At 40.9% G+C, this 27,064-nt stretch overlaps 4 protein-coding genes and 1 long non-coding RNA gene across 7 annotated transcripts in view; 3 read left to right on the forward strand and 2 right to left on the reverse strand.

Moving 5' to 3' along the window:
- The window catches only part of PPTC7 (protein phosphatase targeting COQ7), an 18,418-nt gene extending 13,050 nt beyond the window's left edge, over nt 1–5,368 (forward strand). Inside the window, exons 5-6 of the mRNA XM_052690833.1 lie at nt 656–785; nt 1,809–5,368. Of these exons, the coding sequence (XP_052546793.1) occupies nt 656–785; nt 1,809–1,867 (189 nt within the window). The 3' untranslated portion in view covers nt 1,868–5,368. The remainder of the gene's footprint in view (nt 1–655; nt 786–1,808) is intronic.
- Nucleotides 4,071–12,785, reverse strand: RAD9B (RAD9 checkpoint clamp component B). Its single transcript, XM_052690834.1, has 10 exons — nt 12,671–12,785; nt 11,923–11,993; nt 10,899–11,048; nt 10,305–10,419; nt 9,675–9,774; nt 9,244–9,350; nt 8,072–8,178; nt 7,606–7,670; nt 6,368–6,611; nt 4,071–6,200 (listed from the first exon to the last, which is right to left on the reverse strand). Exons 2-10 carry the CDS (start codon nt 11,968–11,970, stop codon nt 6,066–6,068), a joined length of 1,071 nt encoding a protein of 356 aa, XP_052546794.1. The 5' UTR covers nt 11,971–11,993; nt 12,671–12,785; the 3' UTR covers nt 4,071–6,065.
- On the forward strand, nt 6,518–11,045 carry LOC128084606 (uncharacterized). Its single transcript, XR_008208626.1, has 3 exons — nt 6,518–6,943; nt 8,465–10,715; nt 10,948–11,045. It is a non-coding gene; the product is annotated as an uncharacterized LOC128084606 (long non-coding RNA).
- On the forward strand, nt 12,523–16,934 carry VPS29 (VPS29 retromer complex component). The gene is given in 6 exon segments (XM_052690836.1): nt 12,523–12,563; nt 12,565–12,791; nt 13,110–13,204; nt 14,772–14,963; nt 15,402–15,637; nt 15,936–16,934. Coding segments are annotated over 6 exon segments (894 nt in total). The 5' UTR covers nt 12,523–12,537; the 3' UTR covers nt 16,054–16,934.
- Nucleotides 16,935–17,690: 756 nt separating this feature from the next.
- Nucleotides 17,691–27,064, reverse strand: part of KNTC1 (kinetochore associated 1) — a 34,412-nt gene continuing 25,038 nt past the window's right edge. For 2 of the 3 annotated variants that reach the window (XM_052690828.1, XM_052690825.1), the window contains 16 exons: nt 26,804–26,877; nt 26,072–26,282; nt 25,854–25,963; nt 25,162–25,211; nt 24,450–24,528; nt 23,701–23,819; nt 23,005–23,140; nt 22,607–22,702; nt 21,739–21,795; nt 21,256–21,310; nt 21,039–21,102; nt 20,818–20,947; nt 19,138–19,227; nt 18,429–18,574; nt 18,145–18,235; nt 17,691–17,871 (listed from right to left, as the gene is read on the reverse strand). In XM_052690828.1, the coding sequence (XP_052546788.1) occupies nt 17,812–17,871; nt 18,145–18,235; nt 18,429–18,574; nt 19,138–19,227; nt 20,818–20,947; nt 21,039–21,102; nt 21,256–21,310; nt 21,739–21,795; nt 22,607–22,702; nt 23,005–23,140; nt 23,701–23,819; nt 24,450–24,528; nt 25,162–25,211; nt 25,854–25,963; nt 26,072–26,282; nt 26,804–26,877 (1,568 nt within the window). In that variant the 3' untranslated portion in view covers nt 17,691–17,811. Of the gene's footprint in view, nt 17,872–18,144; nt 18,236–18,428; nt 18,575–19,137; nt 19,228–20,817; nt 20,948–21,038; nt 21,103–21,255; nt 21,311–21,738; nt 21,796–22,606; nt 22,703–23,004; nt 23,141–23,700; nt 23,820–24,449; nt 24,529–25,161; nt 25,212–25,853; nt 25,964–26,071; nt 26,283–26,803; nt 26,878–27,064 lie in introns of those variants that run through there. The other variant, XM_052690827.1, reaches the window with a different exon arrangement.

Below are 27,064 nucleotides of genomic sequence, written 5' to 3' on the forward strand. Positions count from 1 at the left end.
AAGGCTCTGGTGTGCTAGCTGCCAACCCGAGTCGCTGATGGATGGTGCCACAGCATGCTTCTGTTTGTGGTACATCCACCTTTTTGTTGCACAGACAAGAGGTCAGCAGAGGTGGGTGCTGGAGATTCACTTCTCCGGAAAAAGTAAGTTGAGCTCCATCTATTGGTACAGTTGGGAAAGGCACCGAAGTTCCCTTTGAGGAAATTCAGCCAGAAGTTCATCGTGGAGAAGCCTGCTGAGTCCCCAAACTTCAGGGAAGACTTTCTGAAATGACATTTAAAAATAGTTCTCAATAATAGGGATGAATTGTCATGTTGTGTTGTCTGGAGTAAGAAAAGTATTGAAGAAAAGCAACAGGGAGAGTGAATAAGAAAAGAGCATGAGTTACCCATAGAAATTCTGCTCTCATTAAAGCTTTTCTCATCTTACTTTGAAGGTGCTCCTTCTTCCCAGGTGTGTTTTTGTTGGTTTGGGCAAGAGGCTCAGACTTAAGGCTTTCCATTCAAGGTGTGAAATGTCATTACTTCAACTGAGTCTCTTTTGTGAGGGTAAAAAAATGGTTCTTTCAATGCGAACTCTTAGTTATCAGATCTGTTAATTGACAAATAGCGATAGAGGCTTCCTTACAAGAATACTTTTTTCCTCATCAATTTAGAACTCCAACTATGAGAGCATACAGCAGACTGCAAGAAGCATTGCTGAGCAAGCTCACGAGCTGGCGTATGATCCCACTTACATGTCACCCTTCGCACAGTTTGCATGTGACAATGGCTTGAACGTGAGAGGTAAGATTTTCCTTTCTCTTCCTCCCACTCTCGCTATCTTTAAGAAATCTTCAGCAAAGTAAAGCTCTGCTTAAAAATCCAATAGGAAAAGAGAGAATTAAGAAATGTGCTTGGCAGCAGAGCAGCAGTGCTGTCAGTTTGGCAAGGAGCCCGGTTCCTGACGCGGGTCATCCCAGGCCCCAGCCAGTCAGCAGCCTCCTGGGGGGAAGCAGCTGGAGTGCATGGAGCTCTGTGCACTGACTTCTGTTATTTTTTTTCTTTAATATGGATGCTGCTGCCACAAGAATCCAGCCTGACATAAGTTGTCCAGGCTCCCAGGAGAGCTGTGCTTGACCCGTTCCTAGGATTTGTGCATGGCTGTGGATTTTTGTTGTTCAGTTGTGGGATGTGATTTTCTGTTAAGGTCTTCCAGTCTTGATGCATTTTAGTCGAGATTCTGCCAGCTGTTTGGATTTCTTTCTGAGCTTTGTACCATTAACCCCCAGCCCTGATCTCTGTTGGTTCTATTTCCTATGCTCTAGAAAAGTACTAATGCCTGGCAGAGTTCAGACTCCAGTCAAACGATGTTTTTTAATTAATAATTAGAGAGATCCTCATTATCCCTGTATCAAGAGGGCAGGATTTCCTGCAGCACCTTAAACGCCTCTCATAAAGGTTGATAGTAATGAATCTGCAGATCTCCCAAGTCCTGAGACCTCCTGTGACCTTCTGTGTAACCAAATACCCCTGTGAGCTATTTCTGTGCAACTGCAGTGCATTGCTGCAGCCTACTGAGTCTTGAAAAGTGATAGCTGAAAATGTTAGTAGCTTTTAGCAGCATCTCACTGTTGCTCAAGAGGGGAGAGAGCTTTTTTGATCTTTTGAATGCTCCCCTCAGCTGCATTTTGGAAAGGAAGTAGAGGAAGCGTTCTCTGCTTCAGATTTTTAATATTTAAACTAGGAGCTTTCCATGGGGCAGCACCACAGGCTATAAGAAGACAATGCAGCGTGGTTTGACATCATGCTTTTATTCTTATATTACAGGGGGGAAACCAGATGACATCACCGTCCTTCTTTCTATCGTAGCTGAGTACACAGACTGACGTGCCTGCAGTGCCAGCTGCCGATGTGTTCATTACCCCCGAGCTCCCAGCTTCACACGTGTGGTTTCCTGCTGGCAGGATGGCTTTCTTCCTTTGCAGCTGATCTCTGCAGCCAGTTTGCGAGCTCGTTGCCTGTCTTGAGACACAACTGAAGTCCTTGTTAAGAACCACTCTCGTAGTGCACTGGTCTCTGTCTGCCAGCAAGAAGTGAAGAAGCAGCTCAAGGCTTGAAGCATGTCTTTCAGAGCTTAGCAATTGTCCATAAAAGGGGGAGGATCAATCCCACATTGTTATTGCATTTGAAATGTGACTTTCAGATGAGTAGAATTGGTTTATCATCTTTCAGCCTAGATTCAATAGCTAAAACCTCTACAAGAGGGCATATTATTCTATCTGCTAGAAACATTCACTGTTCGTTAAAGGGTATGTTACAGAACACAGTTCCATAAGCGTAGTCTTGTTACAGTGGTAGCTGAGGTCTCGTGTTCCTAAGCTCCGGTTTTCAGGAGGTTTGTAACTGCTGTAAACATTCTGCTCTTGCCATACACGCTGTCAGCCTAGGAGCCTTTTCTAGTTCGGAATTTCAAAAACATACTTTAGGTCAAGTTGTATGGATGCAAATGTGTTTTGTGATTTCAGGTGCTTAACCGTGATCTTAAAGAGTTCTGCAGATCATTCGTCCATAATGGGGCTGGTATCTGGATGTTTTGGCTGTGGATAACTATCTTTTTTTAAACAAAAACTATAACTTTGTCTAAAAAAAAAAAACAAAAAAAAAAAAACCAAAAGACCACCACCAGAGATGGTCGAAGCTGAGGTCCTTCAAAGCATTTTAACCCATCTGACCAGCACAGGTGATACGGCGTCAATGCTGCAGCAGGAGGCTGCACAGAGAGCAGATCAGCCTCAGCTCCGAGCATCGTTACTTTGGTACACAAATCTCTTGTTAACGAAACATCATTTGTCTGAATATTGCCACTCTGCAGCACAGCACGTGCTGCACCAAGTGAAGGCCAGACGATCCTCGTGTTTTCTGGCTCCCACACGCACCTCTTTGCTTATGCTGTGGCAGCAGCAGTACAGAAATGGAAACCATCGATGAAAAATCAGCAAAACGCAACATTTCAGAAACTAAAGCGTAGGGTTTTCAGAACGAACCTTAATGATGTTTACAGTTATCTGACAGCCACTTTGCAATATTACATTTCCTTTGGAATCACAGCAGCTCGCAGTTGTTCCCCCCGTTCCAGCAAGCTTTCCTTTCTATTTTGAGGTTCATACAAATAGCTGATAGCTGTAAAGATATATATATTTTTGGTCAGTTTTTCATTAACTTTTTTGCCGGTAGAAGAGTATGTAGAAATAAATTAAAGCCATGTTTTTATATATAAAAAGTCGGGTAATGTCGATGTCTAGGTGAGTGCAGTTAAACTCGGTCAGTAAGCAGTCTTACCTGCTCTCAGGAGGAGATCTTTACTACCTGGTTTATTGCATTAAAACTGTTTAAGTTTGAGGTTACCTCAACTTGTTTAAAGAATTTTTGTGGACTTGTACTGTATATTTGCGTAACTATGTCGAGCTTTTATTTAAGATCATTTAACATGTACCATGTACATGTCATTTTACTCTATTTCAATGCATCGTGCTTGTAACAGGCATTTCATTTATAATAAGTGATTAATTTGGAAGCTCTTCAGTAATTTATCTGCTATTCCTAAATTGGCGTAATGTTACGTATCTATTTTAAATCACCTTGTAATTACTTGTCAAAATGCCTTAACTACCCTAACTTGACCAAAATCTTATTTTGGTGAGGGTATGGGGAGGATTATGTTAATGAAGAAAAACCAATTAGTTTTGCGATCCGTGGAGCAGTGAGTGGTGGGTAACTTTGCACAAATGTCAGTCTTTGTTTTTTAGAACTGAACAAGCTGGATCCTGGCTTCTCGTTGGAAGGAATGTATTCATGCTGCAGTACAGGGCTTTGTTTCTCGTCCTTGGGAGGGGCGTTTCCCTCTCACATCTGGGTATCTTCACGTTTTGTTCTTCAGTATTGACTGTCGTGTTTCTTCACTAGAGCTGATTTGATCAATTACTCTTTCCCCTGAACTTACCTTAAACGATGCCCTTGTAGACCCGGACTGTTTTGCACTCTGACTCCTCGCTCTCACTACGCTCATTTCCAGCCTTCATTTTTTTCCCCCCCCCCTCCACTTTTTAGAATTATAAATTGAGAAATGTATGTGGATCAGAGAGATGAGCACAGCAGAGGTGTGTGAGGTGCTGCGTGCTCTGTGCTCTGCCTCTGCTGGTCCAGGGCTGGAATCCTCCACCGGAGAGATTCGGCCGCCTCCCCGGAAGCGAACTGTGCTGCCTGCTGGGTTTGAGCCTCTGCCTTGCTGTTTGTGTTGAAGCAGTTCGTAGCTGAGCGGTGTCTGTTAAGCCATCTGCCTCACATCACATCCTGATTTATTTTTTAATAAAGAACAAAATTGGATTTTTATTTACAATTCATGAGTTTATCCCTCACTGGACACACCAAAGACCAGTAAAGCTGATAGCTTTTCCATCTGTTTATAAAGCAATACTGTATTATAAAGAATTGATATTTTTATCACGCGCTTGTTTTTGTTTTGTTTTCAGATATGCACTCGAAACATATCAAACCTAATTTCTTCCTATGAACTTAAGCTGTCTGCGCACAACAAATTTTTGGAAGAGGAAATGACAGGGCCCATACTATCACAGTAACTTTAAACGATGCACGAAGCAGGAACGCTTCTGAGCAGTTAGGTTTTGTGTGTTGGTGAGAGGAGCGTACAGGAGAGCTGTTCCGTAGCATGGGGACGTGAAGGAACGGCCTCAGCTGCCACGGAACGTTCCTGTTAGCTGACAGGAGCTGGCTGTTGTGGAGCAGGAATGGGAAGGGAAGGGGGACCCCGGTGTGTGCAGGAGTTGGGATTTCTGTGGCTGTGTTACTCGGTATATGGGTGAAAAAAGGGCTAAGATGTGAAATGGAAGAGTCTGTGGTTCCGTGCTACTTGGACGGCTATCTTTGGGAGACATACAGTGTACAGTTTCTCTCTACGCTTTGTGCTCATGAAGAAGGTATGGCTGAGGAGAAAAAAAAAAACAAGATTTTGGGACCAGACAGGACTGGGTGAGGGAGATGAAGGAGGTGAGGTAAAGCATTTTGGGAAGGAATTTCCATCTCTCAGCAATGGGCATCCTTTCTCTAGGGAGAAACCAGACTGTGTGTGTAGAAAAGGACTGTATGAAGTAGTTTCTTCCAAAGATAGCTGAAAAAATGAAGCAAATCCGAGTCTGTATCTAATGAGGATGCTTTTTTTTGTTGTTGTTAAATGAGACTATCATCTATGCTTACCTAAGAGGCAATTATGTGAATTTCATGTCTGAGGTATAACTTATGCAGGAATAGTTCTGTAAATACATTTAAATGAATTGTAAAGATATTTAATAAATATAGTATTTATACTAAAATGTGTCTATTTTAATCAGTGTTGTCTGCAGAAACTCTGCTAATGGTACAAAGCACGGGTCAGGTGCCTGCTGCACCACGCACCCTTGGTGGCTGTGGCTGTTCTTGTCCTGTGCCCTGCTGCTGCTGTCTGTTGCTGACTCAGTGGAAGTGATGAGGGAAAGGAAAAGAACATTCAAACCTGAAACACCAGAACCCATAAACTCAGGCTTCAAATTGGTTATTGCATCACTTTTATTTTTTAAATGCATTTTTATGCCAACTTTCTTGCACTAAGCTAAGCACTGGTTCTACAAGCTTCTGCCGTAATACCAACAACCATACAAGCAGTAATTTGGCTGTGCTGGAGCGGGTGGTTTATTGCAGTGCTTGTAGCTGTACAAGAGCAGCTTTGTTTGTCTGAAGCTCTGGCACAGCTGACTTCTCTTGTGAGACTGAAGAGCTGGACATACAAAGCAGTATATCAGCAGGATATACAAAACTAAATGACCTAACTTTGCGTTAGGCAGCATCCTCCTTTTAGAATGATCAGAATACAGGTGCAGTGAGTTTCCATTAAGTTCTAACTCGCCTGAGAAGTTTAGGATACTTTCATAATAGAATTAAACTTTGTTCTAAAGCTAAAAACAGCTCTACGTGCCAAATACATGCTTAACTTTCAGGGCAGCCCGCGATAGTCTGAGATTCATTCATTCCACCTTACTGGAGAACTTGTGAGCTCTGCGTCTTGCCAAAATCCTCTTCTGTGTCACTAGCTGTTGCTAAACTGTGGAAGGCATGACTGACGGCGTCCTTCTCCTTAGAAGAGACTGCTCCAAAGAACAACGAATGAAACTGGAAAATGCAACAATCACAGGAGTAAGACGCTGCATGTGAAACAGAATTTGAGGGCTAATTATTTCTGCAGATTGGGACTATGTGTAGTATTCAGCTTCTAAATGGCATCTAAGGTGTAACACTGTTTTATTATAGAATGTAAATGTGATTGGGAAGGTCCTCACCTTGTGATAAGGAGACTCTGCTTCCAGCACTGCTTGGTCATCTGCCTTTGTTACAGCTGTTCCTCCTGTGCCTGCAGTACCTCTGTATGAGACTGGGGGAACACTTTTGACCTGTTTTGCCAAGGGACTTGCAGGTGCCCCTGACCCTGTGTTCTGTGCCTGCCTGTTCCATCGCGGCTTTTTGGAAGCAACTGCTTCAGCGCTGCCATCCTTATCAAAGCATTTGTCCACACGTGGCTTTGAGCTGAATCAGAGGGAATAGGTCAGATTTGTAACAACCTCCTGTGTGCCTTTGTTAGGAGGTCTTTGTGCTAATGGAAGGCACTACAGCTTTAGCTTAGCTTCTCCACAACCCCTCTCACTGCAACAAAGCCCCATGGAGATAAAGCTGCAAGAGTATGGAGCGCTCCCCCTTGCACCAGCAGTTTTTGTGCTGTTCGTGTTATCAAGAAACGGCGCCCAAACTCTCGGCTCCTGGCTCACCGCCTGCTGCAGAAGTGGTGCAGCAGTGCAAGTAAGGAAAATGATTTATGATCAAGAAGGGAGCATCTGGCTAAACCTTTCCTGTGCTGACAGGTAAGATGTGAGGTGCGCTGGTGCTCAAGCACACGGTGGCTGTCAGAGCTGTGGCACTGCCGAGAAGCAGACAGTGCTGCGAGCTTCAGGGTAACAAATGCACTGATGGGGAGGGAGTGGTCTAGCTGTCGTGCTTTGCATCTCAAACTATTTCAATCTTTTTCTGAATCTATCCAATGCACAGCTTTCCTATGAATAAAGGCTCCAGGATAAGTACAGTGCTTATGAATACCCTGCACATCACTGAGTAGGAAAATCTTAAACTCAGCTGTTTCAGCCTGCTGTGCCAGTCTGCCTCCCTCCCCCACCTCTGCAGCCTGCTGTTACCTTTCCTGCATCTGTGAGAAGCACGCAGTCTCCTGGGAAGCCATCTCACTTCTGATGTCAGACAGCGTAGCCAAAATAAAGCTGGCTTCCAGCACCGTGTCTTCAATGCTGAAAGCAACTGGTCTAAACGCAAACAGCCACGTACAGGGGTCTCGTTAAATGCTTTGTGCTCAGTAAGAAACTACTTCCCCCCATGCTGCAGACTAATTAGAAATATAACTTGTAGCCTGACATGAATATCTGACTGTTACAGTTAAATGCTTGAGTAACCTGCAGATCGAAACAGACAGGGTGCTTATATCTCAACCATTCCCACAGGCAGCTCCAGAACGTACTTCCCAGGCATGTCCAAGTGGATGGAGACAGGAACACTGGTAGCTTCTGAAAACGCCAGCAGTCCCTGAAAAGAAGGGGTGAGGGGTTGAGTACTATTTTAAAAGTGGCAGAAGATTAATGTTAGAATGCAGCTGTTGTTTATTGGCAAAAAAGGTGAAGTCTACTTTAAAGGGAAAAAGGCTACTGCTGCTAGATCACGGCTTCTGCTTTCTCTGCCAGGAGCTGTGCAGGTAGAATTACTGTGGCCGTGACGCTTACTGCAGCAGTGTTCATCTTATCTCAGCATTGGGTAGATGGGGTTTGTTGTTTTCAGAGTTTCTTTGAAGATCCTTTCCAAAGCCATTCCTCAGCCAGCTGGTGAGATAGTGCTGCTGGCCGGCAGGCCTGGTGGAACACCAGAGGCAGGGATCGTTCTTCTGTGTTATCCAGGTCAAAGTAAGGGAAAACAACAAACTCTTAACCTACCCTCAGTTCTCTAAGGCAAAACGTCACTTCAGAATCGACTCCAACTTGAAAGTAGTCAAACTCATCTGGACTCAGCTGTATTTCGGTGACCATTGTCTTTGAAAAGTCTGTTTGAAATAACAAGGCTGGAGTGAAACCTCAACAATATGATTATAATGTTTTTTTTATATCGGCAGCATCTCAATAAATAATTGGCTAACAATAAGTGGCTAGTAATAGTACATGTCCAGCTTATTTACATTCATTTTTGTAGTTAGGTAAAACAAAAAATCCTGAAATTATTTACAGCGCTCTCTGGGGATTTACGTGGCTTTTAACAGAATTTATTTCATATTCCACAACGTGCTGTAAGCCCAGCACTGCTGCCAGCCTTGTAAATCTGCTCTCCTACAGGCACTACTGATCTGGAAGACATTTGGGAAGACCAAAAGCAGTGTGACTTTAACAGATGGATCACAATCGCTGGCAACCTTCAGAGGACTACAAACGAGGTCTGAGGTTATTTGTTCTAAACTGTCATTTTTTTCCTGGTATTATGTAAGTGAAAATGGAAAATAAGCTCTTCAGCATCAGGTGTTGCTCACTGTCATTCAACTGCTCGTTAATTATTGTCAGGTGTGTGAAAAGAAAATCAGAATGCCAGAATGCATCACAGTCTCAGAGGCAGTCAGAGCTCTGTCAGCACTGCACTCCTGTCCGGCTCTCCTCCACAGCCTGACTGCTGCACAGCACTACCAACAGGTCCCAATTTCTGTTTCTCAGCCCCCAACACACCACTGCACGTTCACACACCCCTGTGGGGTTCTTAAAACTGTAGAAACAAACGCCTGTAAGAGAGCTGCCAACTTCTATGAGGCAGAGCCACCGCCTGCAGCTGAAAACAAGTCTCGACAGCTGCCACCTCTTTGGAAAGGACACCTGAACGTGGAACACAATCCATCACAGATAACGCGCTCAGAGGACGTGTTTTGTTTCAGTGTGTGCAGAACATTTGCTGCAGGCAGCGCTTCGCATCGCATGCGACACAACAAAAGCAAAATGCCTCCAATTCCTTCTTCCTCTTCTGCCATCGACGCCAGGCAAGTATTCCTAAACCCCAAGTTCTCCGAGGTACATTAAACCCACAGGATGGCAGTATGAGCAGCATTCCTTCGTGTTTTCTGTTTCCTTACCAGTGTCTTCCTCAGTGTAACTCCTGAAGCAAGCCCTCATTGGAGTAACCGATAAAGTGACTTCTTCTTGACTCGTTGGAAAGTGAACCATTATATCAGCCAGCAGCCTATGAAGATGAATTTAGCACTAAAATGATTTACATGAGACAAGTCATTGTCTAGCAATGGCAAAGGTGTGGATTCAAATCGTGGACTATGTGCTTCTCAAGCTGGCAGCAGGATTAATGGCACAACCACCCCTGATCAAATCCAGCTCCTGAAGCTGTTATGTGAAATATCCAACATCACAGCAAGGCATTTAGCAGCAATTCACCATTTCTGAGTGTGGGCCCTACCCACATTTTGGTCATGTTAGTGACAGCTGGAGCAGCACTGTCCTCTGGATTCTTGTTATTCTTTTCCCCAGAACAAAACATTTGAATGTTCATTACCTGGAGTGGGCTCTGAGGACATTTGGACACATGTGCTTTGCAAAAACAGCCTGCAATGGGTCACATTCTTGAAAAGCCAGATTATGTGTTTTTACAATACCTAGGTATAAAATATGTGAATGAAAATCAATGCTGGTCTAGAATTCTAACTTTTTAATATTAATTGCTCTTCCAAGACATCTCAACAAAGGAAATAAATGACTCACTCTAGCTGTGTAGCAATATCTCACCCACAAATAGAAAACCAAATTCTGGTGCCCTCTGCCTTCCTTCATCCTCCTCGTTATATCCTCAAGTCTCTGACATTTTTAAGAATTCACAGCAAATGACTTCACAGCAACAGATGCAGGAAGAAAACCTTCAACATTTAATTGTTACAGCAATATAAATGCTGGTGGAAAACAAAGGACAATTAACAAGTACACATAATTACTGACCGGATAAAAGTCAGTCTGGGAAATGCTGTTATAACTGCTTTTTAGCAAGGCAATGTCACGACATAAATTATGATGTGAAGAGGCTGAAAGCGTTTGGCATAATGTCCCATCAGTGACACTCAGTTAATAATTACACCTCGTCCTGCTGTCAGACTGCTCCTGGTTGTGGAAATGCACTCTATGTATCACGTACCATTTCTGCAGAGGAGCTGAAAAGTTATGTGGCGATCTTTAGCGTTTGTGTAAATGCTGCATTTCTCCACGTGCCTTTCCAGCACGTTTACACATCTGAATATAGGAAGAACTGACTGAAAAAAAGCATACAATCAGTGCAGAGGTTACTCTCTAAGACATTTTGCAGTGTTATTTCTCTCATGCAGTTCATCCCCAGCTCCTGCTTTTATGACTGTTCTGTAAGCAAAGCGCAGGCTGCTGGCGTTGATCTTTGCTGCCCTCACCCACCCACAGCCCTGTTTGCAGAACAGTGTGTCAATGTTCTCCAGCTCACGCTGTTCTCAAAGGCTATAGGGGAAACCCTCATCAGACAGAAACACAGCATTCCTTCACCCAAGATGAGGCTGATTCAGACTTTGGAATCTGCAAGGTACAGCTCAGGACTACACCTTTTAAACAATTAAACATTAACACTCCCTTCTGCAGAACTGCTCAGAAGCCCTTCAGTTTAGAGCAACCTGCATGCCCATAGAATCCTCCCCTACCACTTCGATTTGAAAATGGGCTGACTTCCTGCTTTCAAAGCTGCATGTAGCAATGTGTTAAACTATACCTTAATGATCAATTTACATGCAGGTGACAACTGTTTTTCTTTCTGACAGGGCTGAGGCGCAGCCGTGCAGCAGTAATGTTGAAAAAACATGGATGAGAAGAAGACATACGCGTATGCTGACCGAGAAGAATTCACTGATCTTAAGGCAAGCTGAAAATAAATGCAAAGTAATTCATTAACTCAGAGCTGTTTCGTATTGAGCCTTTAACAAAAAAGCCATCTCTGTACCTTCAGCGTGGTATCTTCAGAGCCACACCTAAGCCACAAAACCTTTATGTGTGTACATCTCCAAACAAATCCAGATGCATCACTTCTATTGCCGTGTTCAGACTTATCCCCTTTGTTATTACCAGTCAGAAGCCCCGGCCCTTATGCAGACATGGGAACCCAGTGCAGGGATGTGTGAGTTAAGCCTTGAAGTGCAGATTACTCAGCCCTTAGAAGTTGCTTTTAAGGTATGTGAAAAACTGGTGCCTATTCTAAAACAATCCATGAGATACACAAATAAGCAGAGACTTCAAGCACCTACACAACATCTCATTTACAAACAGTATTTCTACTTCTGATGTACCAGCCCCACAGCGTGTTGAGCTCATTGCTTTTAATTAAGAAAGCTCTAGAGAAAAAAACAATTCTGAGGGAAGTGGTGTCTGATTAACAGGAGCCATTCTTCCTGCTGAGTCACACCAGGGTAAAAACATGTCATTTAAAGGCAATTTCTGATGCGAAGCAACACATCAAACTTCTGATTCGTGACAATGGGAATAAAACCCTTGGTATTAATCCGGATGTCCTGGACGAGCGTCAGGTAACCAAATCCCCAGGAATATCAGGGACAGAGGAATGACCCTTCCGTGATATCATCTGCGTAATTACAATCACAGAAAGCATGGCATTTGTCCACCTTGAAAGTGGAGGGAGGAAACAGAATGCAGCTCAGACTGAAGAATACCTGCAGGAAGAACTAACACCACAAACAGTTTCCAACAAGACTTCAAACTGTCAGTAAATCCGAAGTACTTACACCTCTGTCTATGGGGTCAAAGCAGAACTCATCGCTAACCCGCGCCATGGCATGCACTGCTCTCCCAAACACTGCCAGGGAAACAGAACGGCATGAGATGCATTGCAGGTTCTATTGAAAAACAAGTTACACCTCGTAACTTTCTCCAGAACAATTTAAGGGAAAATGTTAGACATTTCTCATGCTTTTCCAAGAGAAATGATGGTGTGGGGGAAAGCACTGCTCTTTTTTAGTGTCACTAACACCTCTGTGTTTCCACCCAGAGGAGCACTGTGGATTTGGTGTGTCCCTTTGCAGCTGTACAGCCCAACATCACCAAACAATCTCCCACTGACGGCACAAAATGCTGCTTTGGTCAGAAATGTCACTCTGTAGATGGCCACAAGACTGAACAAGCAGAACCCTAAGAAGCCCACCAACTGGGCTGCTCTCAGACTTTACCACAAGCTCAGAGCTCTGTGAGGAACTCTCACAGCGTGGTGCCACGGGCAACGGCTCCTCTGCCCCAAACCCTGCTATGGCAGCCGCACCCTACTTAGGGAAGGCTCTTCACTCTGCCCCGACGTGCCACCACCTCCCCTGAGGTAACAGGTACCTCTGAGGTGCGTCCCCCCAATGACACACTTCATAGCTGCCCGCCCCGAGCCCTCTCGCCTCACGTAACAGAAAAGGCGGGAAACCCCGCTCACAAGAGAAAGACCCGGATGTAATCGCCGGAGAAACGCGTTTCCCGCTCTTTTGGACTTACGGTGGAGCCGTAGCGGAGGGGAAGTAGAGGCAGTCTGACTTCCGGGAGAAGCCGCCTGACTTCCGGGAGAGAGTGCTTGACTTCCGGGAGTGGCTTCAGCGGGCGGTGCGCTGCCGAGCAGGATGGTGAGCGGAGCGCTGGGTCTCGCCTTTGGGCTGCGATGCTCCTGAGGTGCTCCCGCGGCACCTCCAGGCGGCCCAGCGCCGACGGCGGCCCGAAGGAGGCCCCGCTTTGTGTCGGTCGGCGCCTAAAAATCCGCCTGTGGCCGAACTGAGGGAGATGGAGCGGGGAGGGAGCAGCGGGGGCCGTGGGTGGAGAGCAGCGAGGAACCGTGTGTCGTTGTTGCTTAATTTTATTTTTACCGTTTGACGCTGCTTTCATAACATCGACAATTCATTAATTATGATTTGCCTATTCATTTGGCTCTGTTTTCTTTTCTGTTGCTTTCCTTGGTTTAACATTGATCACGCCTCGCCCTGTTTCCCATTCCCCTGTCTGCAATCAACTCCTCCACCCGCTCAGGCCGGGCACAGAGTAAGTTCCGTCCCGGCGCTGGGGCTGCGGTGGGGCTGGGGCCGCTGCTCACATCCCCTCAGCTCCGGATGTAACACGCTTCCATGCTGTTAGGTTTTGTGGATGGAGCCCACGGTGCTGTTTTTTTTTATTTTTAATTATTATTATTATTATTTTTATTTCTTAATTACCAGGAGCTCAGATGTGGTTTGGGAAAATCTGGGGCCTGCCTGTTTGTTCAAGGGAAAAGGTCTTTGAGCTTCGTTGGGGTTTTGTGGAAGTGGCAGCAGTTTGATTAGACATCAAATGCAGAGCTGCTATTCCATGGCCCAGACCTTTAACCATCAGTGAGTGCATCTGTTTAGTGCCACTTTAATCAGCAATGAGACATTTTCAATTAAAAATAGGGGGAAAAGGCCTCCACAGCCACCCGAGTCCTCTATGCATCTTAGCGTGGTTGCTAACATAACGACAGCTGCGTGGCTTAAAAATATAAGATAAAAGCAAGTATTAAAGAAGGTAAATGTGGTTACTGCTGCATACATCGGTATATCTGTGTATACGGACTGTGTCTATTTGCAGACAGATCTGGTGGCTGTTAGTTTAGGACTGGAAGATAAGCTTTTAGGAACTGGCTTACTAACAAAGCTTTTTAATTGGAAGATAAACTCAATTAATAAGGGGTTTTAGTCAAATCGATGGGGTGACCATCTCTAAATCCACTGGGTTTAATGTAGTAGCATTACGCCCCATGCTGCATAGAGCTTTTCATGCCCTTCTTGCAAAATTAATTTATTGCTACTTTGCTTGCATTAATTATTTTCTCTATTAGCGGACTTAAGACTGTAGTTTAACGTTATACATCTTAATCTGGTTGTGTAATTTTGAAGTCCCCCCTTAAATTTATGTTCTCATTGCATCTGTAGAACTGAAGCTCCAAATACATAGACCTGGTAACAGAAACAGTGGATGCAGTAATCCAGGTTATTTTTTCTGCAATGTTCTCAAGGGTTTTGTGCTTTTTTTTTTCCCTCTTCATTTTGTTAGTCTCACTATCCTATGATATGTGTTCAGAACAAGCTTCCTGTTCTGATTAACTATTAACACATGTGACAAATTTGCTATTTGTTATTACTATTTTATAACTTAAGTAGAAAGGAGCTTTAAAGGGATGTGACCACAGCTCAGCCAAGTCTGTGCTTGAGAGCATCTGGTACAGATGTCTGATATCTTTTCTAGTTTAAGGGGAAAAAGGAAGTGGGACAGCTTATGGTAGTTCCCAATTTTGTGTAAGTCACATCAAGTAGTAATGCAGTTCTTCTGTTACACTTTGCAATGACTTTCAGCAACAAAATCACAAAACCTCTGCAGGTTTGTAAGGCTTTCCTCTGGGTAGCATTCAGTATTAGTAAGGGCCCCTGTTTTCACTGAAATATGGAAATATTCCTTTATTTAATTCTTACTTTAGTAGCTTTTATATCAAAATACAATTGGGAAACAGAAGACCTTGTGGTGCTTTTTGTTACCTAATAATTCTCATCTTAAGTATCTGTAATGGCTTTTCTTTCCTGTCATGACGCCGGTTCAGTTGGTGTTAGTGTTAGGAGATCTTCACATTCCACATCGATGCAACAGCCTCCCAGCCAAGTTCAAAAAGCTGCTGGTTCCAGGGAAGATCCAGCACATCCTCTGCACGGGAAACCTCTGCACCAAGGACACTTATGACTACCTCAAGACCCTGGCTGGGGACGTTCACGTTGTCAGAGGGGACTTTGATGAGGTAGTGACCTCTTTTGGTGGTGGTATTTTGTGTTCAAGGCAGTGGTTGAGTTACTTGCACTTCTAAGTAAAAAAGTGGGCAGTCTGAGCTTATTTAGTGCTAAGAGTGAAAAGTAAACCGAGTAAAAGGGTTCCAATTAATGAGTTGCAGTCAGTGTGATCAAAACTGAATTGGGCACTGAGCTAAGGCTAAGACTAGCAACCAGGACCTCCTGTTGTCTCTCTCTGAAATTCCTGGCATCTTTACCAAACTCTTGACAGTGCTTATAAAAGCAGTAGTGTGGCTCCCACTCTGGGGCAGCAGAACCAATCAGACAGACTTTTAGGTTTCATCTAGTGCTTTTTTTTTTTTATAGATGAATGTGTACATCTAATCAGTTTGTAGGGCTTAATTAGCTTATTTTGCTTTTCTTTTTTTTTTTTTACTTCTGATTTTTAGAACCTGAATTATCCTGAACAGAAAGTTGTAACTGTTGGACAGTTCAAAATTGGTCTGATTCATGGCCACCAGGTTATTCCTTGGGGTGATATGGCCAGCCTGGCACTGTTACAGAGGCAGTTCGATGTGGACATCCTCATTTCAGGACATACACACAAATTTGAGGCGTTTGAACATGAAAACAAGTTCTATATTAATCCAGGATCAGCTACAGGAGCTTATCATGCCTTGGAGAAGTAAGTAAAGCATGAGAAACAGCTGTGGGATATTTCTTTTTGATAAGAAAACTTGTTCAGGTTGGGATTTGCCCAATGTAGCCTTTAGTAGAGGGGGACTCGTCGTCCTTGCTGAGGCTCCTGGCCTGAAACGGACGACTGAAGTCCTTAAAGCTTCAGATCTGATGTACTGTGCTTACAAAGCTCACATCAGTTTTTCTCAGGAGATTCTTGCTAAGAAGTCTGACAGTGAAACACCATTAAGGTTATTTTATACACGCTCTCAATTCATGTGATTTTATTTTTTTTTCCTTTCTAGCAACATCATCCCGTCATTCGTGCTGATGGACATCCAGGCTTCTACAGTAGTGACGTACGTCTATCAGCTAATTGGAGATGATGTGAAAGTAGAAAGAATTGAGTACAAAAAATCTTAGAAGATATTTGCTTGTGTGGTATTTTTACTGTCTCATTCCAGAACTGCATGTTACTGCAATCCTTCCTTACTAGTTTACAGAACTACACGTAATGTTTAACAGCTTAGCAGTGTAACTTCTTGGTAATAACTTCAAAACATTGTTTTCTTCTTTTCTACGTATGAATTGATTTGTAAAATATATTGAAGTGCTGTTCTTTCATGTTGTCATAAATTTCACTTCATAGAAAAACAAGCCTTTATGAACTGTTGAAGAAAATGCAACAGTTGCACTTGGTTTTGAGATGTCTGCCAGTACTTTCATTTGGTAATGCTTATCACACGTCACCAGAGCAGTGCATGGAGCTTTCAAAGAAGACTGTAAAAAGCTCGAATAAAAATAGCAAGGCCCCTGGGAGGCGTGTTTGGTTTGCTTCAGAATCCATCTGAGGTTTGGATTTCTCATTCAGTATCATGTAGTCCTTTAATTGGATGTACTTTTGAAAAAAATTGGAATGAACACATACCTTGGAGTAGTAATTTCACTGTAGGAAGCTGAACCTGAGTTGTTTTGTTACTCAGAGCACTGCTGTGCTTTAGTGAATGACTGTCCCATTAAATCTGTGCACAGTGATGAGCTTTCCTTTATTTATGGCTTATATTTGATATTACATCTACCCACTTGGCTTTGTGTAAAAAGGTTTTAAATAATGTAATTCCATACAGCACTTGTACTGCTGCCGAAGGCGAAGAAGTTGGTTGTTGAGGAGGGCTGGAGCTTTTGTCTCTCCTAGTCCCACGTACCTGCAGGAACTGAATGTATTTTAACAGCTCTTGCTCCTTATGACTGCTGATTTTCCAATATAAATAAAGTTGTCTCTGCACAACATCTAGAATTTAGAATGGTGGCCTGTCTCCTTTGCATATGTTGTCCTTGGCAGTAAAAGAAATGGTAGTGAACTGTGAGCAGTAGTAGTGAAGCACAGCAGTGAAGGCTGTGCTGTAGTTGTCATGAAAGTCCATAAAACCCAAAGGATCAGCTAGAACCTACAGCTCTGTGTTGGTAACTTTGGCTAAACACCTTCTATTTGAAATGAACCTGCTTTGCTTACAAAAAAACCTCAGTGTTTGAGCTTGGTAACTCAGACACTTTGGCTGCTATTTCCTGCAGTGAAATACATGCTCCTTGAATTCTGCATGCATTCAGCAGGAAAAAGAACATCACCAACTTTTCTTGGCAAATTTATCTGTACATCAAAGCTTATAAAAGACTTTAAGGTCAGTTTTGATATCGAAGTTGGTTTATTTGTGCTCACTGTAATTAAAATCACAATTTGTATATTTTACATGAAGCAGTCTATAAACTATATTTTACATGAAGCACAATGCTTCCAGTTTAAAACTTGATCACAATTATGTCAAGTTATGTCTGCATGAACAAAATCTTAGTGATCCTAACAGCAGACTTCAATTATTAGAGAAATAATACAGAAATAAATGAAATAAAGTTAATCCTTCGTAAAGTCAAAGTGCAGAATATGAATGTTGCTATTGTATGCAAATAGGAACTCCTGCTCTAAATCAAACTTCTTTTTTTTTTTTACAAGGGACAGCTTATGGAAACACTCTAGAACAGATGAAAGGAAAAAGATGTGGAAAGCTAGGGCCAGCTTTTGGTAAAAGCAGTGAGGCTTTACTTCAGAGTTTACTTGACCACGATGTGCATTGTGAATGCATAACACTCATCTTGCCAGCAGAGGGAGAAAAGACTGAGGGTAAATCAAGACTTCATAGATGGCAGTTCTAATACACACATCTCCTGTGGTCCATTCAGGTACATCTGGAGGGTAAGAGGACAAAGGACAAATATGACAAAGGTTTGGAAAACAGGCTGTAATCTAAGACTTGTGAAAGTGCTTGAAAGCATGAAGTTTATCACTGTTCAGATTTGATTCAGGTAAAATGTGTTTGAATCAACAAAGGGATTTTATTACATAGAATATATTTTACTTAAAAATCAGCTAACAAGTATTTTTGCTAGAAGTTGAGTGAAAGTCCCAGATTAGAAAAAAGGAAAAAGTGCTGTATGAGGTACAAAAGTGGTTTATTTTACCTTCAGAACATCAGAGGAGGATTTATCTAGCAGAGTAGGGTTTCCATTTTTCTCTTGATACTCTCGAATTAGGGCTGCTGCATCCTCAATGCTGTAGGAGGAAAGTTTGTTAACTTTGTCAACAGAAATTCTCTGAAAAGCCAAGAATTAAACCATACACACCAAACTATAAACTGAAGTACGGCTCTGCAGTTCTGAGGTCAGATGGGTCTGGTGATGGAAATGTAAAGTAAAGGAGAGATGCAGTGTTTGTAAGCAATGCATCCTCTGTTTTGTTAACCTACCAGTTCTTGTTGGCAAAATAATCCACCAGTTCTTTCATTCGGTGAGTGCTCATCAGCTGCTGCTTCACCAGTGGAAAATACTTCGTTTTTAAGAACTTTTCATATAGCTTCTCATTTATGATACTGTCCAAAATCAAAGATCTAATCTGTAGATTTAAGTTTCAGCAATGGGAAAGTATTAATATTTTATACATAAAAAATAATAAACCTTTGAATTAAAAAAAAAACCCAAAACCACCAGGTTTTTCTTATTGGACCTCCCATAAAGCTAGATTATTTCTTCTGCAGTGCTGAAAAATGGCAGATTTTCTGAAGGCTAATTTCAGATTTTGTTTTCAGATATGGAATTAATTAGAAGCTTGCCTTTCAGCAGCTTATGCACAGTAAGACAAGAGAGTACAGTTTCATAAACCATTTGATGTTTCTGCTTAAAACATTTTTTAGAAAAATAAAGCAGTGCTACTGCAAACAGTGCTGGGACAGTCTATAAGAAAGCACTGTGTGTATGCATGTGTGTATTTCTATATCTATAAAATACTAATCCAGTTGCACAACAATAAGAAAACAGCAAATTCTGCTATCAATTTCAGAAGTGCAGGTTATGTCAACTGATTTTTGGCAAGGTCAGAAGAGAAAGGAAAAATGTTGTGTACAGGTATCACTGAGAAAAGCCTGTAAGTCAAAGGTAAATGAATTAAATCTTACCTACCTGAGAAGCAAAAGCCACCACTTCTCCAGCATTCATATGCTCTTCTATTTGTTGCAGCACAGTTTCAGTATTACATGTTGACAAGAAAGCCTTGCAAAAAAAGAAAAAATTACCATTCTGCCAATAATTGAAGTAGAAGTTTTCCCTTCAGAACAAGTGTTTGACTTACTCAAGAACAATTAATATTTTAAAACTCAAGGCACAAACATGTAACTCTCACACCAGGATCTGTGCAATCGGACTGAAGGAGTAGTAATTCCTATGGCTGTTAACAATCGTGTACATGTTCACATGGGTGGATAGTGGTAGGGCAAGGGGGGGTGGTTTTAAATTACAACACAGAGGTTTAGGTTGGATATTAGGAAGAAGTTTTTCACTCAGATGGTGGTGAGGCACTGGAACAGGCTGCCCGAGGAGGTTCTGGATGCCCCATCTCTGGAGGCATTCAAAGCCAGGCTGGATGTGGCTCTGGGCAGCCTGGGCTGCTGGTTGGCGACCTGCACACAGCAGGGGGTTGGAACTGGATGATCACTGTCCTTTTCAGCCCAGGCCATTCTACAGTTCTATAATTTTCAAAAGTTATTTTCATGTAGATGTTACAGGTTTTTGACTCATTGCCATAGATTTTTTACACTAGTATTATGATTTGGGAAGATCTTCCTGACCGTAACTTTTCTGCAGGAAAACCTAAGAACTGAAGATACCTTTACTAGTGCCAGTTTGCTCATGACAGATACAAGAACAGCCTTTAACACTTCAACACTTTATCTTATCAGAGCGTAAATTAATGGAAAGAAAGAACAGAAAGGAAACTAAATAGATGTATGAGGATTGCTAGGTCACAGCCTGAACCAGTGATTGAGTACCAGGTGAGAAGGTGGGGCTAACCCAGGGCACACAGCTGTAAGCAATGCACCTCTCCCCACTCATTTAAGTAAGCAGCAGAAGCAGCAGGATTCTTTTTAGAGCTCTCCCCTTCTAGAGGCTTGGCTGACTTTCAGGAAGGGTAAGTTGCTTCTCCTTGTATTGTCTTCTGAATTGTATCTTGATAAATGCATTTATGAGCATGGTTGTATCCTGGTAGAAAGCAATTTCATTGCCTTCCTTTGCTCCACAAAGTATATCCTCACCATTTGTAAGAGAAGGTTCACAAGAGAACTTGTGTATCAAGCATCTTTATTAGCAGGATTCAATAGATACAATCTGTTGTTGAATCAGCCCTCAGCAATTACATGGGTTGTCAGTAGCTTTGTACACTGCTTTGGCACATGTTTTGTGTATGTTTCTGTTTGGTTTTTCTTCCATGTGCACTGGCTGTTTACCATAAGCAAATATTTGATGTTAGAGAGCCTAAAACTTAGGGCTGTGTTTTCAGGATGCAGATATGTAAGTCAGCCACTAAAACCTATCTGCTGAACCCTCCCAGAAGGCACTCTCTAACACAAAAAAGGCAGTCATATGGCAAAGCTGCTGAGAATGACTTGAAGCTTAAAAAATAAGTGTTCACGTGATCTCTTTCAGAAGGAGAAATTTGAGGTAATAGTCTCTGTGGGTGGGAGATGTCTAACAGCTGTTGGCAGTGATAGGCTGCTGCTAGTCTAAAACTGCCTCCTTCCAGTCTCTGTTGAACATAACACGCGTAAAAGACATTTCCCTTGTTGCAATATAAAATTTCTTTACCTGAATTTGCTGCTCCCGCTTCTCAAACTGAGGAATCAGCATCAGGCATCCCAAAGCAAAAGCTGGAAGGTCCAACTGTGCATATTGTTTAGCTATTCCAATGACATCCAAGTCAGCCAGTACAGGACACCTTCAGTAGATGAAGAAGGAAGTTCTCAATCATGCTATGTATGAACAGATGGCTCAGCACTTTGAGAATTTGTGCCAGATAAAACACTTACTTGAGCAGAATCACAAAACACTCACAGCATTCCTCTATCTGTTTAGGACTTGGTGGACATGAAGCTAAGAGATAAAGAAGCCATGATAAAGTAAATAATTTAAGTTGCTAGACAAGCATGATAATATATAAGCTATATATATATATATATATATATGTATGTATGTATATATATATATATACATACATACATGATGTATACCAGCTAATAATCCTACCTGTGAGAAATGGTGACAAAACCACACTTCGCCAAGCTCGACTGAAGCTGGGAATCTGTGACAGCAAAATTCTAAAATTACAACGTTGCCTATTTATTTGCTGTACTTGTGAATGCAGACATCTTGACCCATTACAGGAGGAAGGAACTGATAAATTTTCTTTTTATATCGATGAACTATTCCCTAACATTGCTTTCCTCACCTTGTAGTCTAAGATCTTGCTATATTTTGACTAATAGTTATTTAGTCTAACTTCAAAAACCTTAAAATAAGTGTTTACTGACCACAGCATGAAATACACTATGTTAATCAGTAATTAATAACTATACTCCCCTGCATATTGCAGTGTCATGAAATAATAATTCAAAAAGCATCTTTTCATGCACCCTTTTGGTAGATGGCTAGCATTCACTTCCATGTACAAATGTGAAGTTAAACTCCTGCTCAGGGAAGAAGAGTAGGAGCCACAGAATGCTTGCTTACCTGCCATAATGAGTGAACCCCAGTAATCGCTATCAGAACTTTCCTAAGATAATGAATCTGAAACAAAAATAATCCATTATAAAATGCTACAGTGTTCTTAAAGATTTGTTAATGTGCAGAACTGTGCTGTGCTTGTTGTCTACAGGATGTCAGCTTAGAGTTCCTCAAGGCACTTTTGCTCCTGTGGGAGAAGTGACATGCCTTAATTAAGCTATCACTAGCAGCAGTGGCACGTGTTGTCTCAGTGAATACCTACAACTTCAGCACCCACTGATGCTGAAAACATTAGGATTTCAGCTTTGCTATTGAGTGCAGAGCTCTTATTAGACTAAAGCTAGCTTGAACATCTGCTTTTGATATACCAATATCGCCAGGTACATCTATTACTTGTTAGGTTGTAGCAGCACTACCTCTGATTGTCAATCTAATTAAGTAAGATTGTGAATGACAAAAATCAGGATTGTTATTGTAAAGTTAATTATAGGGGTAATATTTTTTGAGCATAGATGGTGTGTATTTACATGAAAATATGTATGTGCAAAGAAAAATATGTGTATTGCATTGTAAAATCATAATGATATGAAAAGTTATCATCACAGATCTTATTCTTGCCATCTGAAAGGCCTTCTGGCTTCAAAAAAAAATTGAAGCAATCAAACAAAAAAAAAGAGAACAACTAAAGATCAAAGTACTGTTAAAAGACAAATTTCTCAAAGCTTCATTGGCCTGCTGCCAAACAACCTCAGTTCTAAATTATAGATAGGTGAATTGTGAACTTGCTCTAACTGTCACATTCCTTAGAAATCAGTGGCTAAAAAAAGGCTTTTTCCCACCTCGCTGCAGAACATCATGCTTAAAAATTCCTTACCATATTGAAACCAAGAAGTTTCTGTAGTAGGCCATTCCACAGCTGGAAGTCGTATACTTTATATTCTAGGCTAAGTTCAGTCACCAGCCTGACAGCCTAAAGGAGAGCAAGGACACAGTGTGTTCTAATAAATACTCATTTCATGATCTTCAGATCTTTACTGTTTTCCAGTGTAATTTTAGATTCTGCTGGCATTACAGGGATCTTTCACTACGGAAAGATTTCAACCAAGCCATGCTGAAAATTATTTTATGTAGATTAGAATAAAGTGAGAACGACAACAATAAAAAAGTACATCTGTACTTGATTTATATGTATTCTATTTTCGTGTACTACCATCTACCTGGAAATCTCATTTACCTCCCTTTTGTAAATTGCAAAGGATTTAAAAAGAATACCGTGGGTTCATGGCTGTGATTCTTCCATAACCCCTTAATCATTCCTTCCTTAGGACTCTTATGAAATGATTCATAGGTATATGGAATATTCAAGACTTCAAACTCTGCCAGGTAAATGAAGCATTTTAGAAAATACCTGTAAAAAGCCACAGAAAACCAAGCTAATGATAAATATCACTTTCCAGTAGAAGCCCTTAACTCCAAATTGCCAACATGGAACCTGTATTCTAGATATTTTCTGTGCAAGTTAGCTGTATATATATATATTTTCAAAGAAATAACATTCTTGTGGGATTTTGGTCTAACTTTGCAGAGAACTGTGTCTTTGCGTGACCAATTTTGAACTTTAAAAGGATAATTTATTCTCAAGATGAGGTATTCAAGAGCAGAATCTGAACAGAGTCCTAAATATCTAAAGAAAATATTTAAACTGCCACAGAAATAAATGCAGTTCACAAAAATTGAACAAAACGTTTTCTGCATAATATTCAGGTTTACAAACTAGGCATCTGATATACTGGACTGCATTATATTGAAGCATAAATACATAACCATGCTCACCAACATGTTTTAAAAGCTTAAAGGAAAAAAAAAACAACAACCAGATCCTTCAAATATATATTATTTCTTTCCAAAGTCCACAAAGACTAATAATACATCCTTATCAAGGAAGACCTAAGGGAAAATTCATCTTACTTTACTTTCTTAATGGGTTTCTTGAAGAGTGATTCCACAGTGCTGGTATCTGCCAGGTAGAGCAGACACTTAAGTGCTCTGCTCCTGTGAGCAAATGTCAGCTGATTAACACCAATGGGCTGAGGGGATGCAAAAAACAGAGTGAAAGCAGATGTTAACAATGAGTGGCTGAACAAGAAAGCAGCTCATGTTGTAGGATTTTCTTCAGATTTCTGGCAGATGTGTTTAGCAGAAATGCATGCTAAGCAACAGACATTGTCAATGTTCATATTACCTAGCTAAGATAGATTGTCACCTTCCAAGAGCACTGCTAAACCTTTTCTAGATGTAAAGCTATTATTGCAGGCAAGAAAAAATATTTGTGATTTATAGTATCACAAATATCTTTAGTAAGAATAAAAGGTTAAATTTGTGCTAGAATGATTTTTTTCCCTCTGTTCAAATTCCACACAAAGGGAGCTAAAATATTATTATATTGGCTTAAAGTGCATTCTAGAAGATGTTTTATTCAGATTAATATTAACAATAAATTCAGAAAACCCGGAGTTTGAGCGCTGCTCTTGGCAACATTTAAGGAACATCACAGCTTTACTCCAAAGGTGACACATGGAAGTAGAGAATCGTAGAGCTCACATAAGTCATCCGCAGCTCTCAGGATGAACCAATGCAGTTTGGTAGATGACACTTGATTTTAATTACAGATGAAAATATAATAAGTAGAAAGGTAAAACTAGAATTTAAAAACTTACAGATGTGGCAGATGTTGTAATTGCAAAAAGCATTCTTGAACTATAATCCATTGGGTGTGACTGAAGTAGGTATATAACTCTGCAAAAATGAATTGTTTTTAATACAGCATAGCTAATGAGTGCAATGAATCAGTTTTCATTCAAATTTAAATGTATCTTGCTGTCAAAAAGAGTTTGAGGATAAGAGATTCCGAGGAACCTGAGAAGAAAACTTCCAAATAACTCTTAAAACTACTCTTAAAATAACTGTATCTATAAGTTACTGCAAATCACATTTCACTACAGAATCAGTACTGATGTCATCAGAAAACAAAGACGACACGCGATGTAACCTTGCAGAGAACAAAAGAAGCTATGCTTCTTGTAACTCCTGGGAGTAATTATTTTTTAGTCTGCCTTAAAAAGCAGCTCTTGCACTAACGAAGTGGCAGAACTGGAAGTGTTTGGGGGTAGCTACACCTCCTCTGCAGCTCTTAGTGTTTACTAATCAACAAAGAAAACTGCGTTTATATAGTAGGAAAAAGCACTTGCATTTTGGAATGTCAGCTTTTCTGCCCTATATTTGCTTAATCACCAGAGCTACTAAGAATTCTATCTTACCAGAGGCTGCAGAATAAATTCTATATCACATGCAATGTTAGGTTTCTTGAAAAAGCCAGATAACTTGCAAGTTAAGACTAATTCACTGTTGCATACAAAGCAAATTCTGTACCTTCGGAGTTCTTCATCTTCCTGTGCATCTCCAAAGATTTCTTGAGTTTTCTTCAAAAAGACATTAGAAAATAGTTTTGAGAATTCTCTGAATTGTGAACTGCTAGGATAAATAGCTGGGTTATCCTTTTATGACAGGGTTTAAGCAAGCTGGGCACCCCTGCTAATGTAGCCAAGTGAAGGAATTTTGTTTTTATCCTTTCTTTATTTATTTAACAGTGTGTTTGGCAGTCAACACTATTCTTCAGTCCCTCCCCCTGCTAACTGGCATTTTGAAGCAATGTTTGTTCCCTGCTCTTCTTATAAAGCTGTATGTTACATAGGCAGCAATTAACTCTGCTGAGTTGCTATGGGATAAGATTCTTTGTCTCAGTGACTTAAAAATTCCTTTACTGCTTTTGACTGGTGACACAACGTTAGTGCAGCATCAAAAATGAGATTTTAAGCTCTAGACTGAGAAAAGAGAAAGCATCTCAACATTCAGTGTACCTAGTTCTCTCTAGAGAGGCTGACTTGCAGCAATATAAAAACGGTATTAAAATTGTTAGAATTCTGAATTCAGATGCAGCTTCAATAGATTAATTAATTAACTAAGAGTGAATCATTCAAAAAAGTAAGGTTTTTGCACAAGCGAATAAACAGAAATGTAGCTGGATGTTTATCTTCAAAACCAAATCTTCAGTGATGACTTACTTCTGAGGGCAGTGTGTTTGGACACAGCCATTTATTCAGCAGTTTATTCAAAATTTTGTTCATATCCAGGTTGTTAATTTCAGCTATCTCCTTAGCTGCCATATGGATATCTACACAAACAGAGACAATATGTTAACAGTCTGGTAGGACTTGGCCTGGTGTTCTTTACAAACAACAATTACTTGCATCTTTTGCAACTACATTATGCACATGCTTACCTGGATAATCTCGACCTGTCGGATTTTGGATTCTTTGGTCTATACTGTGGTGTTCATACAGTAAAACAATCAGGTTTGCTGGTTTTGCAATAGACTTTAAATACTCTGCAGTGTTCAGCTTGTAGGTTATTAGAACATTTTCTGTTGCTGATCGCTTATACTGCATATATAACTTCTTCTGTAAGACTTCTGCTTTTTGATGTGATTCATCCTTTAGGAAAACACCATAGTTTTATATTAAACAATATCTTTTAATTGCTTCTCAGCAATTCTATGCAGAATTTGATATTTATAAGATATTTATAGGAGAGTCTCGTTTACACTATTCTACCAAGCATGAAATACCAGCTCAAGGATGAAGAGCCAATGCAGATTTATTTTATGCACTCCTACAAACACCTGAAGTGTCTTGGAACACGTAAAACAAATTAAATGCTACTGATCTCACAGTTGGAACAGACTCAGTCTGATTCTCCTGCAGTACATGCTTGTAATGGGAGAAGCAACAACTTTTTTTTAAGTTGCATATTTGTTAATTTTTTGCCAGGTTGTGAACAAAAGAATGAGGTTCCCCTGAGGAGTCTATTAAGCAGGAATTCCCCAGAAATACAGTATCTAAGAGGGCTTATTATGATGCAGTTTGCATATCACTATTCAAAGCACCAATGGACAAAGTGAACATAAATACCTCCTATAAAAAAAAAAAAATCTTTGCAAGAAGTTTGCTGTTACCTTAGCAGTAGTATTCTTAAGCCATTTCTCAGCTAGACGGAGACAGAATTTCAATGCCTGAATCTGATCAGGGCCTGTTTTTTTGTGGGTTTTTTTTTTTTTTTTTTTTTTTTAAAAAAAAAAGGAAAATAAGTGAAATTAGTTTTCATGAATCTCCTTTACAGTATACAAAATATCTATTTTAATCTCTTGTTTATTTCTTCTAAGCCATTTAAAAGATTAGGAGAGCTCTTGTTCCTTAAGAGCAACAGAATTATCTAT

The sequence above is a fragment of the Tympanuchus pallidicinctus genome, unplaced genomic scaffold (genome assembly GCF_026119805.1).
Source record: "Tympanuchus pallidicinctus isolate F22 unplaced genomic scaffold, pur_lepc_1.0 scaffold28, whole genome shotgun sequence".
In the NCBI taxonomy this organism is placed as follows: domain Eukaryota; kingdom Metazoa; phylum Chordata; class Aves; order Galliformes; family Phasianidae; genus Tympanuchus; species Tympanuchus pallidicinctus.